Source organism: Abramis brama (assembly GCF_963993115.1).
Source record: "Abramis brama genome assembly, chromosome: 4".
NCBI lineage: Eukaryota > Metazoa > Chordata > Actinopteri > Cypriniformes > Leuciscidae > Abramis > Abramis brama.
Genome location: NC_139966.1, coordinates 16,644,783 through 16,661,363, shown reverse-complemented (window position 1 = coordinate 16,661,363; position 16,581 = coordinate 16,644,783). Strand labels below are relative to the sequence as shown.

The 16,581-nt window shown below is 38.1% G+C and overlaps 1 protein-coding gene across 1 annotated transcript; it reads right to left on the bottom strand.

The window, feature by feature from the left end:
* Positions 1–1,356: 1,356 nt before the first annotated feature.
* Positions 1,357–14,680, bottom strand: LOC311081738 (guanylate-binding protein 4). The gene is made up of 10 exons (XM_084112367.1): positions 14,528–14,680; positions 13,795–13,987; positions 13,580–13,707; positions 5,389–5,498; positions 4,675–4,862; positions 4,185–4,427; positions 3,696–3,976; positions 2,506–2,718; positions 2,226–2,328; positions 1,357–1,917 (listed from the first exon to the last, which is right to left on the bottom strand). Exons 2-10 carry the CDS (start codon positions 13,967–13,969, stop codon positions 1,472–1,474), a joined length of 1,887 nt encoding a protein of 628 aa, XP_083968493.1. The 5' UTR covers positions 13,970–13,987; positions 14,528–14,680; the 3' UTR covers positions 1,357–1,471.
* Positions 14,681–16,581: the final 1,901 nt, after the last annotated feature.

The following is a 16,581-nucleotide window of genomic DNA, read 5'->3' as shown; positions in this document are numbered from 1 at the left end:
GAGTGTGAAGCGGCTGGGATGAGAATCAGCGCCTCCAAATCCGTGGCCATGGTTCTCAGTCGGAAAAGGGTGGCTTGCCCACTTCAAGTTGGTGGAGAGCTCCTGCCTCAAGTGGAGGAGTTCAAGTATCTTGGGGTCTTGTTCACGAGTGATCGAAGGATGGGACGGGAGATTGACAGACGGATCGGTGCAGCTTCTGCAGTAATGCGGTCCCTGTACCGGTCTGTCGTGGTGAAGAAGGAGCTGAGCCGCAAGGTGAGGCTCTCGATTTACCAGTCAATCTACATTCCTACTCTCACCTATGGTAATGAGCTGTGGGTCATGACCGAAAGGAAAAGATCCCTGATACAGGCGGCCGAAATGAGCTTTCTCTGCAGGGTGGCTGGGCGATCCCTTAGAGATAGGGTGAGAAGCTCGGTCACTCGGGAGGAGCTCGGAGTAGAGCCGCTGCTCCTCCACATCGAGAGGGGTCAGCTGAGGTGGCTCGGGCATCTGTTCCGGATGCCTCCTGGACGCCTTCCCAAGGAAGTGTTCCGGGCGCGTCCCACCGGGAGGAGACCCCGGGGAAGACCTAGGACATGCTGGAGGGACTATGTCTCCCAGCTGGCCTGGGAACGCCTCGGTGTCCCCCCGGAAGAGCTGGAGGAAGTCTCTAGGGAGAGGGAAGTCTGGGCATCTTTGCTTAGACTGCTGCCCCCGCGACCCGGCCCCGGATAATCAGAAGAAGATGGATGGATGGATGGATAGATAATATTTTGATGAACACAAGCTGCAAAAAATTACTTTTGGTGGTGTTTTAGCACTTAAGTACTTTAAAGCGTCAATAAATCTAATGCACAGGTGTCTAAGAGTGCAAGTGCAAGTCTGCAGCCAGACCCTTCTCAAATATCCACACTAAGATACTCATAGAAATGTCCACTCCTCCTACTTCTATTGTATTATACGACCTATTATAAACATCATGTTGCCTTCCTATGGTCAGCCTAATCCAATGTTTACAGAACATGAAGATCTAGGCAACATTCACTCAAACAACTGCTGTGATTCACTGATCCAGGAACCAGGTTGGCTGCAGCTGGCCAAGGCTTCAATTTTTACTTTAGCGAGGATCTGAGACATTCAGCCTATGAAGTTTTCACTGCTAAATTAAATATAATACATCGAATACTTATCAAGCCAAACTTAATCATTTAGACAGTGGCTACAATGCTAATGCTATCAGATATGTTTCTGTCAGATTCTAAATTCCAAAATCAGCCTAACATGTAATTTACATAACTAGATGATCAGCTACCAAACATTACCATATTAAATTGACAAAACGCAGGATTTGAAACAGCTGTGATATAACATATAAAAGTTTGTAACTATGATTTTAAAACAACAAAAAGTCACATCAAATGCATTGAGACTATAGTAATTACAAATTGAGAAATCTGTAAAAGCAGTGATCTACATCTTTCAACACATTTCACTGTATAGAACAGGAGGATCGAGATGCGGGTCTTGGTCTGCTATTTATTGCTTGCATCTGCTGTCTGTGCTGCTGCCTCAGTACTTCCATGTTCTGTTCATTTCTTCGCTGCTGATCTGATATCATCTGTGCATACTTTCTCGATGCACTCTCCTCTACCTCTGCATTCTTTCTCTTCAACTCATTTATCTCCCAGGTCATCCTGTCAGCTTTCTCCTGAAAGCCCTTCTCCATCAGGGCAGACTGTTCCCTCAGCTTACTCTCCATTGCACGCTTTGTCTCCTGTTGTTGGCAGGACATTTCCTCTTCCATCCTTTCAATAACCTGTCTCACCCTCTCTTCATTATTCTGTTGTTCAGTCTCCATCTTCTCCTCCAGTTGATGCTGCCTCTCTTCCTGGGCTATAATTTCCTGTTCCAGAAGGACTGCCCTTTCTCTCTCCTCTGGGAGCCAAAAAAGAAGGAAGGAGGAGTTTAAGGAAACAGGTGAATTAAAGATGATGAAGAGACAAGAGTCCAATCATGGAGACATTCTAACATAGATAAACTCTACAGTGTCATCCCACATGTTTACAATGAGTACACTGAAAACTGCAGAACTCAAAACATTGTGGATATGGAACGAGATTGCCTCAGATTCTCTTGGCCATTGACTAGCATTTTTTATTGAAGAAAACGACAACTGTACAACTGGGATGGTGCTATTCACCACATCATGTGTGTCTACTATGTTGAAAACACAAAGCTTTTACCACAAATCCTTCTTTCATTTTCAGTTAGTTTATCATCAGCTTGCAGAATGGCTGTGGTCACTGCAACCTTTTCCTGTAGAAACTTCTCCAACACCTCAGCAATCTATGAGGACACACAAGGGAAGAGTAAAAGTGGTGTTAAAAATATAATATCACTTTACATTCAAAATATATACCACAATATTGTTATTGCATAATTATGGCTTTGCTGCATTTTAACTAATATTAAATAATATTGAATATACGATTGTCATAATTTGTATGATTTAACATTTAAGACCTTGACTTCTTTGCAGGCCAGTGTATTGTACTGATACACAATGTCCTCCAGGTCCTGGCAGAAGAGATCGTAACCACCAGCTTTGGCATAAAATCCTTGATTGATTCTTTCTGTCATTGGGTCAGAGAGAACTGACATAAGACTTTCACATTTTGCCTCAGAAGTCTTCTCATTGTCCCAGAGATACGCATCAAACTGACGATTGATGGCTTCCTAACACAGCAGACAGAAAAACAGGAAGGATACTTAATGCTCATTATTTGGGTTATTTTGCACATTATCCATCTAATCATTCAACAGATGCTTTTATCCAAAGCAACTTACAAGTCATATCTACCTACCAGTGGTGGAAGCTACCATGCCAGGTGTCCTATCCTATCCACTGGGAACAAGTAGGTATTCAGTGTCTTGCCCAAGGACACTTGATATATATATAGCCAGGATGCACCAGGGTTTGAACCAGGAACCTTTTGATTATCAGTGAATTTCTCTACCCCCTGAGCCACTGTTTTCTAGGTAAGATTTAGATGTTTATAAATTAAACAATAAAATAAAATTATATTTAGCCCTGTGATAGACTGGCCATCCATCAGGGTTAGACTCCAGCATCCCTGCAACCCTACATAGTTCAAGCGGTTTGGAAAATGGATGGATGGAAATTTCTATTTTTCCTTTGAAAGGGATTAATAGGAAAAATTGGACACTGCTTGGAACAACTTTGTCCAGATAAAGATATCTACCCATCCTACAAAACTACAAGCACATAACAGACAGATAACAAGGACAATCAAGTCAAACACATTGTTTGTGACTTTACTTTATAAAGGACACATCAGAATCGGAAGCTTGGGGGGGGTTGGGGGTGCGTACCTGTTTAATTACTTCAAAACCAGTGATTTTATCCCCTAGTTATTGAGAAATATTATGTAGCAATTCAATAGTAAACCTATTTTATTAATACAAGTTTCTGTGATCCCGAATGTTTATGTTTGTATGCAGCATGATCTCAGAGTGACGTATGCGTGTGTGTGTGTGTGTGCTTCAATGAAAACAGTATATTAATATAGAACGGTGATTCGTAGACTTGGAACTACCTGTGCAATAAACGATTTTATTACACACCTTCCAGCCAATCAGACTGAGTATTCAGACAGACCATGGTATAATTTGGTATGGCAACTCCCACCTACCTCTAAAGATGTCAAGTACTTCCCATCATGGTCCCTGAAGCAGCGTTTCATGAAGGTTTGTGTGGCCATGAGGCTGAAACACTGGTGTTCCAGGGTGATTTCATTCAGTTCCACAGGGAAGGAGTCCTTCAGCTTCTCCATTCCACTCTGGTAAACCTCAAGCCCCTCCTTCACTGCAGCCTCATTCTCAATCATTGACATGGCGATCACAGCATTCTCCAGACACGGCACAGCCCCACTGGAGATGGTGTCCACATACGTTTTCACAAGATGACCCAAAACTTTAGGGAGGCAGAGGGGTCAAACACAAAGAATTAAAAAAGGTCACAATAAATGCACACTGGCTACTTAGAGTTTAATTTCTGAAGCTGTTTTTGATCTTTCAAGCATCATGTCACAAAGATGTTGGTGAATAAAATGTGCAAAAATAGGAAACACTGCCCACCATAAAAAAATGGCAATCCATAACATTGAGGCTTCCTGATTTACCTCTTCCAGTGACCGTGTGTCCATCTTTCAGATTTTTCACTTGGCTCTGGTCAAAGATAAACTGGCAGAAACGATCAGTGACCTCCAAGAATTGTTTTGAAATCTCAGCTGGGTCCAGTGTCTCCAGATAAGAGACATTGTCTGGATTGGTTGGGAATGGGAAGGTGAAACATTTCCGTGAAGGGAAATATTTACGAATGCACTCTCTTGGAAGGTTGTAATTATTCACTTGACTCGAGTTACCTTCAAAAAAACAACACAAAGCTTTCCTTTAGTCAAATGATACACAGTGTACAAAATTAATTCTTTAAAATCAAAGAAACTGTAAGCCTCCAATTTATCTACAAAAAAAAATGATAATGACCAAATGACTGTAGATAAACACAGGAAGCTAAAATCTGTTATTGGAACAGTTCCACATATCCATACATTAACTACACAATCTGATAATGCAGGTAATTAAAAAAAACTTTCAGGCTTTAAATATTACCTAGTTTGAGCTTCAGAGCAAACTCTAGATATTCATCCTCTGTTGCGTCTTGGCCATTGATTTTTAGCTGCAGAGTGAAGTCCCTCACAGCCCAGATGAAACTAGGGAAGAACTTCACAAACTCTGAATCCTCTACAACTTCATCAGGTGATTTGATCTTGATGTACTCTGTTAGCTCAGTCACATATATGTTTACTGTGAGTTAAAGAACTGATTAGATAGACTCACTATGAGCCAGGGACCATATATAAAATCAGTTGTTATTTACCAAAATCTAACCAATGGCCAAATTCCAAAATACATAATATGAAGGCCATAATGATATTGAGTCTTTATAATTTAAATGCATGAAAATCTTTTTGAAATATAATCTGCAAGCTCTAAAATTAAACAGAGGAATTGTGACTACACTTGTTGCTTAATCCTGGCAACATAGTAGATGCATGGTCATTATTATCCAACTCATATTTATGTATATATCAAAATTAATATATTAATGTATACATCTATTCATTTTACATCAAATTACTTTGTTGTTGTAATTAATTATTTAAAATATACATGCACCATTTTTGCATCAAAAATCCAGGAAATTATTTTTATCAGTGAGGAATATTATGATATTGACAGTCATACACAACAACAATATATTTTAAGATCCTGCATTAGGAGGGCAAATTTACAATGAAATTCAAAATATGATCAGAAGGATACTGCATTTCCTCTACGGCCCGGTTGTCGATAGTTCCTCGGCTGTTCAGCACTAGAGTGCTACTCAGAAGGACGGCCAGAGAAAAGATCTTGGTGTCATGCTTTGAGTCCCCCTGAGATAAATAGGATGTGGTGATTTGACATGAGACCATAATAGAGACACAATGCCTGACATTCTATTGAATGGTGCTCTTAAGATTAATGTGTGATTGTGAGATTGGTGTACAATATGATATTTAAGATCCTGAAGATATTGATATATATCGGCCCGTGGGTCAAAACTGGCCTGTAATATTTGTTATAGGCTACTTAATCTCTCACTTTTCATTAGAGACATTTAATTGTGAGATTCTGGAAACGAGATTTAAATTTTGCGGACCCGTCAGGTCAGGAAATAAAGCGGGTGAACACAGAGTGTATTTTAAGCGGTTGCTGAATAGAAGTTCAAAAGTCGGACTGTGGGCGAATGAGGCATGATTGCATGATTGAGTTCATTAAGAGTATTTAATTTGTATCCATAGGCCTACTCCGAATAGCTGGCCCGCCATCCACTGGCTAAAAAAAATATTGGCACACGGCCAAAGTTACTTGCGGACCCCTGCTCTAGGGTCTATAGATCCACCTCCCCAACTAGGGCAAGCCTCAGTGACTACCATGAACTGATAAGAGGGTTTATTGCTGTTAACCCCCTGGGGTCGGCGGTATCGCCGGCGATGCCAGCTCGCTTTTTTTCTTATCAGTTCAAAAGAGATTAAAAAATACTCTGTTGACTTTGATTTTACAAACAAATTTCACACATCAATCGATCCTGTTAAGTGTGTATTATTTTTGTGTATACTCACAATAAAAACATAGTGTTGTGCTTTTTGAAAAAATAAAGAAAAATAAACATGATGCGAGTTCTGCCTACTCTCTGTCAGTGAAGTCAATTCTGAAACGCAACCGAAAATGAACTGTAACTCAGCGAATATTCAGTCAAACAGGCATACAGACACACAGGCATGAAGCTTGAATTCTCTTCTTTATAAAAAATAAATATTCACAGTTTATGTAATATGTATGAAAAGAGAGAGATGTCAGTCGTTCTCATCTCAGCTCAAGTTTTAATGTGACTCCGCCCACGGAGAGCGCGCGCTATTCAAACGCAAATGTGAGGCGATCCAAACAAACCTGTGAAACGCCCACATCAGCTGGATAACACACACCGCGAGTTCACTTTCAGACTCATGTACTTTACAACGCTGTGAGGATTAATACTATCTTGATAATAATCCTGGAAAATTTACCTCAGAAGTGCTGGAAGTTTCATTTCGAGGAGCAATTAATCCGGCTGAGGAATAGGTCAGTTCTAATCACAAGTGTCTGTACGCAAAAAGACTGTTTAAATATAAATCGCGTTTCTGTGTATGAATGAATGAACAGCTTTTACCAAACTCTATTGCTATACTGATATGAGTAAAAATCGACTACAAAATCGGATAGATTATAAAGTTTTTACTAGGGCTGTCCCCGACTATGGATTTTCATAGTTGAATCAGAATGGTCATGTCTTGCCTATAGTCGACTAATAGTTGAATCATGTGTATGGGGGTGGGGCTGGGGGCGGGGCTTTAACGTTTTAAAGCCGCGATGTACAAAATAAATTATACAGTATAAAAACATTTTTGATCAATAAAACTAAGAAATAACACAAATAACTCCAGAAAGGCCACACTGCAGATTTGCATTTCACATGCAAATCAAATTAAATCGGCTAAATTACCTGTGCGAGCAGGCCAGCCTACAGCACAACATCGATGCACCGAAAAAATAAACAATTAATTTACTAAATTAAATTAGAACAGAATATACCTTTCTAATAAATAAAAATAAAAAACGAAATAAATCAGAATCAAGTCACAGGATGAGGAGCAAATGTGTGCAAAAAGCCTGAAGTGCAGGGGAACATATATTCAGAACACAAGCCACAAATAGTTAGATTAGATAACCCTGACAGATCAATAAATAAAATAAAAATAAAGAAATTATTAAAATAACGATAGTAGCCAGAATTTTCAACTTTGTCTTTTTAACTGCAGAAACAACAATAAATGCTAAACTGGAGAGGCAGTCTTTTTAGCTAAAAATGTTCACAGCATCCAAAAATCAAATTAGAACCGGCTGAAAAGTTTTTAAATCACTTGTACCTGATTGAGAGAACAAATCCAGTCTTTCACTCTGTCTGTGTCCGTTGGAGTCTTTTCAAATTGTGCGCGCGGATAAAATACATTCTAACGTGAAACCCAGTCTATAGACGCGTGAAACATGTTAACGTTGGCCGGCAGAAGTGCGATCATGGTTTTCCTGATGCTAAATCCAGCCTTGGAGAATATCCTTTCTGATGGTGTACATCCACACTTTAGATTTTCTTATCCCAGACATTGTTAAAGATTTAAATCCTTGCCGCGAAGACGCTCCTCTGTCGGTCACGGATTGAAAGTGAAACTTAAATCTGTCACGGAGTGTTTAGATTTATTCACGCACGTTAAAAAAATATTTATTAAAAGCTTCTTTCTTTGCACATTTTTATATAGGCCTACAGCATTATCATAATAGGCTGAATATTAACGTATTGACATAAAAGCTAGTTCTATGTGAAATCAGACATTGAGCGCCCTCATATAGCCAAAGTAGCATGATCCTCGTTTCATAACACCTCTGCGAAGATTCGACCGTGAGATCGGTAGTCGAATCAGGCTCCTCCTATCGAAGCATCGAATCTTCGACTATTCGGGGTCACCCCTAGTTTTTACAGTAAAATACACAATTTAATCATATAGTCGGATCTACATTAGATCTGTATCAGGCTACATCTAATTAAACGACAAATTAAACCCTATGTAAGCTACTATTTAAATCGATTGCTGGACATCATTATGTTATTGGCGTCCATCTTCATTGAATTTTGAAATCAGATAGAGCCGGCCAGAGCGCTGCATAATAAGTAGCCACGCCGGCTTATTCAGTATGGAAATACACACCGACAATGACACGCCCCTACTGCGTGCTAGAATCTCCGAAAAACAAGCCGATTTCAACATCAAAATGTACGCTTTTAAATATACCAATACTGCTATCTCAAACATGGAGAGGCTTCTTCGTGATCTCAACTAACAGATTCTGCAAAAAAACGAAAATCACCAATTTTGACAAAAAACGCTTCTTTCTCATTTTGCTCGAAAGTTGTGCTGCCAACTTGAGTCCCTGGTTTCCGTGACGGGTCACATTTTTTTATGTGAACGATTAGGCAGGATGATTTTCACATCATTTTGAAGAAAAAAACTCTAGGCGACAAAATGCATTATCAGGGTATATGCAGGAATCTTGAAGTTAATTTTAATACCTTTTCAAGACTTTTTCAAGACCTTCTCAATATTTTTTAATACCTCACCGCCACTTCAAGCTGTAACCATTTACATCAGTGATACTTTTAACTTAACAGTTTTAGTTTGTGATAAAGACTATACGCACTACGTAATACGCACTGGGACCGCGAGAGGGCTCGCAAAATTTCAAAATCGCTGGTAGCCCTTTGGGCAGGCACTCTTTTGGTAGCCCGAAATGAATTTTACTAGCCCATATAAAAAGACTAAATTTTTAATGTAGAATATTGGTTAGGAGTCAACACAATGAATCAAAAACTTTTTCAAAACACAAATATCAACAAATATGCATCTGATTCTAACTGAACTGAAATGTGTGACCAGTATGGAACATGAATCAGTCTGTGTCGGTGGCTCAGCCCTCAATGAGGGTATGATAAAAAAATAAATAATAAGTAACTCTTTAGTTTAGGGTTTAATGCTCACTATTAACTTGTTTCATTCACATGCAGATGGCAGGGTTTTTTCATCACTGAGGTCCCGAATGTGAGGTAGGCTAGTTAGGGGGGTTCGGGGGCATCCCTGAGAAAATTTTGATTTCTCTGATCTACATATGTGCATTTTAAGATGTTTTGAAGGCCAAAAAAATTGAATAACAATAGCTTTAAAACCATATAAGTGGGCAGCTGATTTTTCTCTCCTCATCAGCATCACACTCCTATTCTCTTTGTTTTTCTCTTGCTCTGTCTCTTCCCCTCCTAAAGCTGAGCTTTGACCGATAGAGGCTTTTCATTTTTGTCTGTCAGTGAAAAAAGTAAACAAAGGGTCAACTGATAGGTTGATTTATGAATCATTTTCTCAGATTAATTTACTGAAAGCTACTAGGAAAGCTAGGTAGCCTAACTAAGTTTATTGAATTCATTCACAATATGTACACATTCATTATTGATCTTATTTCTAAAACAGGGCCATAGACAGGGCTTTATAATCAAAGAGGTCCTACATTTAAGGTTATTAGGGGGTTTAAATTTTTTATTTCTCTGATATGTCCATTTCAAGACGTTTGAAGGCCAAAAAAGGATAAGAAATAGCTTTAAAACCATGTCAGCAGGCAGTAGATGATAAGTTACCTGCTCTCACTTCTTATACATCACTTTCTTTTTCTCTCAGTCTCCTCATCTTGCCATCTCTTCTCCCTACCTAAAGCTGAACTTTTTTAATTTACTGAAGGCTACAAATTGTATTTTAATTCTCAACATGTACACATTCATTATTAATCTTGTGCCTATGATGAAAACGGCTTTGTTAATGCTAATGTCCCCTCACAATGACAGTAAACTAATTATTAGTCACATTACATAGGCCTATTTTCAGTTCCAAATGGCGAAATTCAACAAAAGTATATTCATTTGCCTGATTATTTTTGTCATTTGTTTCACATTTATGACCTAAAAAAGCTGTCAAATATGAAATGTTTAGTTTAGCTACTTACATTTTATCTCGCACTTGACCGTAAACTGAAGCGTCGAGTCGCTCTGCTCAAATTCGCGCTCAGCAGCTTCTTGTGAACATTAAGCCCGCCTACTTTGATTTGATTGGTCATCTCAATATTCTGACATTGACGAGCACCGCAGACCAATGAGACTCAGATGAACACACACACACCCTGTCCTCTCTGTTTCTGACGTGCTCGGCGCCGCTTCGGATTGAAGATGAAGAACGCGCTGAATCTGATTATAACAAGACTGAAGCGAACACTATTTCAGACAGCCCGCCGGTTATGCATTTTGGTAGCCCGACTGGAAAACACAATAGCCCCGGGACGTCGGTGCTCGCTCTGGTGCTCTCAGAGGCAATTTACGAACACACCCACAATAGCCTAGTTTTTTATGTACCTGTTCGTTTTTTTAAAAAAATGACTAAATTCACACACTTTTACGATGTTTTTGGGATTCAAACTTTTGGACAGCTAATTCAGAAAAAATACTTTCAAAATGTAAGACTTTATAAAGCCGTGATAAGACTTTTTAATACTTTTTAAGGGTCTTAATTTTCCCAAAATTGATTTATCACCTTTTAATACTTTTCAAGACCCCGCGGATACCCTGATTATTCAGAAGTCTTATTGACACATATTTAGTATGTGTTTTGTATCCTTATTTCAGAAATTTTCATTTTTAGTTTTTGCATACCATGCATAAACATTATTTTCTCAAAAATACAAACATGTACATACATGTTGCTCACATATTATGGTAGCCCTATTTGTGCTAAATAGTGTAATTATACCTTTGCCATTAATATGTTTATAAGCAACTGAAAAAAGCACAAATGTCAGGGCATGTCAGAACATCTCAAGGACCCCAAAAACACCTTAGACCCCAGAGGGTTAAAAATATCACGTGGAAAAGCAGATGCCATAGGACAGACCTACAGCCCTTAAAACAGATTTTCCCGCATTAATTTATTGACAAACTGATCTATAAATGAACCAGGGCACCAGGCCTTGACTCACAACCAGCCATGTGCTCATTCAGGAGAGAGAACTCTCTCAACCACAACAGAATCAAGGACAACATCGAGAGTTTGTCACAATTTAACTATTCAATGCAGAAGACGTCAATCGCTACTCCAACAATCGAGTCACAGAACCAATGAGATCTTCTTCAGACGTCACACACTGCTTCCACTGCAAGGGAGATGCAAGTATCGCACATTTTAAACAGGGGTTTAATAATAAGCGGTAGACGCCTCTTAATGTGGTGCTTTGAAAGAAGAAAGATGATGGTTCTTTTCATAGTTAAGGCGAGACACGGCAGGCAAAAACATTGTTTGTTTTTTTTACTGGTCAATTTTGAGATTTTTGGATATTTGTCTTCAATAACATGTCTTCTTTCAGACTGTGGTAAAAAAAAGTCCGAAATACACATTTAGGTCTTTATTTTACTACACTTTGTCTGTTTGCTTCTGCAGATTTTGCGTAAATTCAACAAAAGTTGTCGTTGTAAATCATCCCGCCGATCCGCGATCTCTGTCTGTTCTCTGTCAACACAGGCACGGCTGGAAAGCTCTCTCTCTTCACTGTACAATGCTGTCGGATCCAAATATGGTCATTTCCTTTTTATCAGCAACCAATCGCAAAAGTAAAAGGGCTGAATGCGCAATCTCATTGGCTGATGATAAATCTTTAAAGCCCGTTTTCTCAAAATGACCTTTCTCTCATACTCCAAGTCCGAAATTTCCACTTCAGTAGCACCTATATACACCAAACTTTCCAGTCTTGTACCTAGTTAAATTATGAAGACATTTACAGAGGGATTTGTAAATATATTATTCCTAGCCTGATTTATATAACATTTTATTCCAAAAAACATGGCAAAAATCATTTTTTTAAGGCTATTGACAGTATATTCTGATTTACAGGATAACAAAAGTAGATATCCATAAATACCTCTGTAATTATTTCCCCATCTAATATGTGAACACAATGAAATAATAATTTTTAATCTGGCTTTATTCAATACTCAGATTTCATTTTTTAAAATATATACAAATTAGCGCATATTTAATTAGATATTGCCTAATTTGCATATTTAAACATTAAATTACAGAAAACTTGTAATACATTTTTTTCTCATCTTAATGTAGGTAATCAACTGGGAAAGTTTCATGGTGATATCTGCTAGTTAAAAATTTTACCCTGTTCACCTGTAGTGTCTCACCTTAAATGGATCTTTTCCATAGTTTAATTTCCTGTTTCAGGTTTCATTCCGTCACTTACCATTTTAGCCATGTATGTGTGATTGTGTGTATGTGTGTTTAGATTAGTGGTGTTTGTTATTTAGTATAAAATGTGTGCACAATACATATTTGGTTCTGATTATCTGCCTTGCAAACAGTCAATTGAATTATTCCAGATTCTGACTACATGTTCTGTGTAGTACTGTACAGTAAGACAATTATTTCCCAACCTCGGAAATTTATATATGAATTAATTAATTAATTAATTAATTAAAGGGGGGGAGGGGGGTGAAATGCTATTTCATGCATACTGAGTTTTTTTTACACTGTTAAAGAGTTGGATTCCCATGCTAAACATGAAAAAAACTTTCCGAAACTTGTGACAAACTGGAAGGAGTATTTTTGGCACAGAAATACTCTATCAAACGTACAACTTAATTTTTGAAACTTTGTCCGAGTATGGGCATGTGTGACGTCAGATGGGGCGGAATTTCCTTATACGGGGCGCGCGCACACCCATAGACCAGAGCGAGAGAGCGAAAACAGTACGCACATCAAAGCGCTGTGCTCGCTGCAGTCACAGGACTTTGTTTATTCCCTGCATTTCGACGACCCAGTTCGACGCCGGATTTGCAGATCATCTAATGCTTAAGGATGGAGCAGTCCCAACGATAAAGGTTCACGGTCGTGCGTTGGAAATCCGGGCGGTGAGTAAAACTGCTTCAAATGTCTGTGTGTTATTAGCTATCGGCGTGTAAGCACCGCCCACACGGCACGCCTCCAGCCGCTCGTTTTTTTCCGGAAAAACACTCGGTACAGCCTATCTTTCTTATATAAATATAATAAAACTAAAGACTTTTTGGAGATATGAAGGATGCAATACTACTCTATAGGTACTCAAGATTAACATGAGATTGATTGAAACTGAGTGTTTTGTAATATTACTGTAGCTACATCAAGTTTATCTGATTAACTGACCCAAATATTGGTAATTAATCATAAATTATACATATTTATTATTAATATTTCCCTTTTGAGCTAATTTGCTACAATAGACAGATACTACATGATGAACCTAGTTTGGCAGTCACCTTGTCCACGTCTCCGAGTCCCTCAGTGTCCAGCAGCACCAGAGTGGTTCCTGCTTTTGTGGGGTGAGACACACACCACATCCAGATGCCCTTCGTCTTGGACTCGATGGTGCTGCCCAACGCAAATCCTGATAAAAAACAAAGACTTGTATGCATGTAACTGCACAATGTTTCTCTTGAGCTTCTGGATGCTCTCAGCACTGTATAGTTCTAACCTGTTTGTTTCCCTGCGAGGCGATTCATCAGATAGGACTTCCCGGTGCGGTAGAGACCCACCACGGCCACCACCACCACTGGCTCCTGGATCTGCTGCAGGATCTGTAGTGCTGACTCCTGCACACACAGCTTCCCTTCTGACCCAGTGTCAATCAAGCAGACTGGTTCATCCATGATCACTGGAGAATACAGCTGTACAACAGATACACACATTTAACATCCTTCAAGCTATTGCAGTGTACTAGAAGTAAAAGTCCAAGATGGGTTGAGAAATATTCCAGTAATTCTACAGTACACAATACCAGATGAGCAGCTTTTCCTTTTCTGTTTAGCGAAGTTTCTGTAAAATTATTTATCATGTCGTATTATTAACAAACACACACTCATTTAGAAAGAGAAACAAACAAAAGCCACAGAATGTACTGACTTGTGTACATATTTAAACATTACAATAAAACCTACATCTTTCAACACATCCAGACATCCACACTTACATAATGCACACATACACGTTCACCACAAATGCCTCAAACACACCAAATGAGACAAAAATGCTGTAAGCTTTGTTTGTGTCCAGCTAAAATATCAGCCCCAATTCAAACTCCTCTGGTCTTTAACTTTACTGGGTTTAGTTCATGAACAAAGTCATTTTAAGCTGTAGCAATACCTACTTTGTTTGTCAGTTGTATTATCAATACCCATGTAACCCATTGAATAAAGAATGTCACTTACCCTTTTGCTTTACTTAACTTCAGCAGCTCGATCTGAGTTGTATACAGTTTGTAGCTTCCTGTTATTCTTTCTGTATTTCTTAGACACTCCTTCAGGTCCGGCCTCTTAAAACTAATTGGTCTAGAGTAAGTTAGGGGATTTCCCTTGTCTCTCAGTTTATCTCTGGTTATTCCCTGAGGCTGACTTACATCCACTTTTATTGTCACAGCAAATAGCTATGTGCAGTTTAACTCTTGGTTTCACCTTCAAAATAAGCAACTGCAACATGTGTTAGCAAATACAAGAACTTGGAGTCTTCCCAGAATGAGTAACCACATTGTCGTTGTTAATCTTTAGTGTTTTTATTTTTTTCTCCCTCCAAATGAAACTGACTGGGAATTCCCAACAATATCAAATCAATTAAAATCAAATCAAGTATATTTGTATAGCGCTTTTCACAATACAGATTGTATCAAAGCAGCTTCACAGTATTCAAATAAAATAATACAACAAAGTTTGTTTCTAGTGGAATTTATTGATTGATAGAATAAAATTAAATATCCCCAAAATATCCCCAACTGAGCAAGCCAAAGGCAACAGTGGCAAGGAACCGAAAAATATCTGACTTTCTCCTGGGTATCAGATATCATGAAAACATTGGGGAAATATGTTTACCTCTGTGACTCAATCAGGAGAGCCTGATGCTAAAACAATGCAAAGGTCAAGAGTCCAATGTCTAGGAAGCTCTTATACTCAAACACTTTCTACCAGAGAAATGTATTAGTTAGATTGGATTAAAAAAAAAAAAAAACATTTGAAAGAGTAAATAAACTGTGCCTGTAGCAACTCATGATAGCAGATCCTTTTAATGGTCAAAAGTAGGTGAGGGAATGACTCGTTCTCTGTCAGATTGATTTACAGTATTAAATGTTCTAATTGAACTAAGTCCTAATCCTGGCTTAATAAGCTCTGTCTGTGAACCTGGGCCTATATGTTATAAGCAAAAAAGTGTATTGAGTTGTTTGCATAGACTATGATTAACTAAAAGTTTTCTTTTCTTATTATTAATAAATGTATTTATATAAAAGTTGAGAATTGTGGGGTTTGTTATTGATGATCATAATAGGTTACTATAACATGGATCAAGGAAAGTTATATGTGTAGATGTGTGTATGGTGTGACTGTATTTTATGGAAATCTGTTCAAGAAGATATCAAATTAAAGCTAATGTATGTAATTTACATTAGGGAGCAGTCCAACTGAGTAGATATTAGCACAAATGTTAACTAATATCACTTTGTAGAAGCAAAATAAAAACTTTTTGTTTCTTTAAACTGAACATGATAAGTAGGTAGTTTAGTTAGTGTGTGCTCCTCCTACAGGCAGTGGGGGGAGTTTTGTTATAAAAGGCTTGAAGAGGATTGTGACAGTCATTGACCGTGAGATATGACTTTACTTGCTTTATAGCTTAACTTTACTTTTTTTTCATAATTGCTGAACCTTTGCAACATTGGCATTTTATTACTGTGAAACAATCTGTATTGTATAGAGCACCATATAAATACACGTAATTAGGCAAATATCTCTTAGCAAAACATCCACACATAAACTCACACTCCTCTCCTCCTGCTCGTATTGTATTATACCAGCTTTACAATATTACCAATCATCTGGGCCTCTGATAATTAAACATCATATTTTTGCCTTACTTTGGTCAGTATTTTTACAAAACATGAAGATTCTCATAAACATATTTGAGGAGTGTAAAGGGGAAAACAATTTATGCCAGGTGTAAAATATCACAAGTTAACAACACTAGCTTTTTTGCTTGTAGTATTATCTAACGTAGTGCCATCTTGTTTCATTTCTTTTATAAAATGTCCACAATTTGGCTTAGCTTCAGCCCATTTCTTCACATGAGTGTGTTATTTTCCAAGCAAAATAAAAAGTTGTACTTTTGGAATCAATGGAATCCTGTACAAAAAAAAAAAAAAAGACATTATACAGATCAATTTGTATTAATGTTAGAAATGAAGTTAGAGACATTCAACCAAAAAAATACTGAATAAACACAT